Genomic DNA, 1,474 nt, shown 5'->3' with positions numbered 1-1,474 from the left:
TGATCAAAAATAACACCAAGGTTCTTTACATTAGAACTGGAGGCCAGATTAATGTCATCCAGAGGAGCTGAAAGGCTACAAAGTTGATCCCTAAGATGTTCAGGTCCAAGAACCAGAACCTCTGTCTTATCTGAGTTTAGAAGCAGAAAGTTAAGTTATCCTTGTTTTTATGTCTGTAAGACATGCTTGTAGTTTAAGTAACTGGTTGAATTCATCAGGTTTTGTGGATACAGTAAATACTGTGTAACTGAGTATCATCAGCATAACAATGGAAATTTATCCCATGCTGTTTAATAACTTTACCTAATGGAAGTATATATAAAGTAAAGAGGATTGGTCCAAGCACTGAACCCTGAGGAACTCCATGACTAACTCTGGTGTAAGAAGAAGATTCATTATTAACATTAACAAACTGAAATCTATCAGTTAAATAAGACTCAAACCATTTCAGAGCTGTTCCTTTAATCCCAATATCAAGTTCAAGTCTGCGTAATAAAATATTGTGATCGTTAGTTTTGTTTGTCCTCCGGAATAATCCGTGCAGCTGTGGTTAAAGGAACATCAGCTGCTTGGAGACACTCTTTAACATGTTTAAATTTTCTTTTTATGCTCTTCTGGATTTTTATTAGATTTTTGACTTTTAACAGTTTTAAGTATTTTCAGTGATCTTTGCAGTTTTCTCTATCAGAAATGGATAAAAACAATTTATCTGCATCTGTACGCAATTTATTTTGTCACAGAATGTGCTAAATTATCAAGTTGTAAAAATATATGCTAATAGGAAAAAATAAGTGCTTTAATGATTGTGCATTGGCAGTTCCACAAAGAAAAATGTTTGTTTATTCAAAATGGTCATTTTAATAAAGCTTTAATGAAACTGAAATGACAGAACATTACATTTCAATGAAGTGATTATCTACAAGACAGCAGCACGACCTCAAAGTAAAACCTGTAAAAAATGATAATTTAGAAATGTCAGAGGCTGCCATCCAGGACGTATTCAGGATCTGAACAATGCATCATCAGATAGAGGCGTTTGGAAAGCTCCGGGCCGACTCTTCGAGTGGTGGAGGTGATGCCTTCTCCCCGGCGGATCAGGAGCCCAGAGAGCACAGAGACCTTATGGCTCTCAGTCCTGCACTGACTGTAGGCCTGTGAACACAAACCACAGGATTGTGACAATAAAACAATAAAAACTGACCACAATTTGTCTTTCAAAATTATGTGGTGAGGCTGATGAAACAGTGACCCTGCTCCGCGTGGAAATATTCAACCCTTTCTAATTGATGTATTTTCAAGAACAAGTATCAGTACACTAATACTTAATGTAAAATCTGTCATGTAAAATGGGTTTATAAAATGTATAATGTATAATGTAATATTCTGTAATGTAAAATGTGTAATGTAAAATGTATAATGTGTAATTATAATGTGTAATGTATAATGTGTAATTATAATGTGTAATGTATAATGT

At 34.5% G+C, this 1,474-nt stretch overlaps 1 protein-coding gene across 2 annotated transcripts in view; it reads right to left on the bottom strand.

The window, feature by feature from the left end:
• Positions 1–823: 823 nt before the first annotated feature.
• eme1 (essential meiotic structure-specific endonuclease 1) overlaps positions 824–1,474 on the bottom strand; it is a gene marked incomplete at its 5' end in the record, with an annotated part of 17,457 nt that continues 16,806 nt past the window's right edge. For both annotated transcript variants that reach the window (XM_014031164.1, XM_014031165.1), the window contains 1 exon segment: positions 824–1,152. In XM_014031164.1, the coding sequence (XP_013886618.1) occupies positions 976–1,152 (177 nt within the window).

Source organism: Austrofundulus limnaeus, unplaced genomic scaffold (assembly GCF_001266775.1).
Source record: "Austrofundulus limnaeus strain Quisiro unplaced genomic scaffold, Austrofundulus_limnaeus-1.0 Scaffold1194, whole genome shotgun sequence".
NCBI lineage: Eukaryota > Metazoa > Chordata > Actinopteri > Cyprinodontiformes > Rivulidae > Austrofundulus > Austrofundulus limnaeus.
The sequence above is the reverse complement of the archived record's forward strand: the minus strand, read 5'-3'. Positions and strand labels throughout refer to the sequence as shown.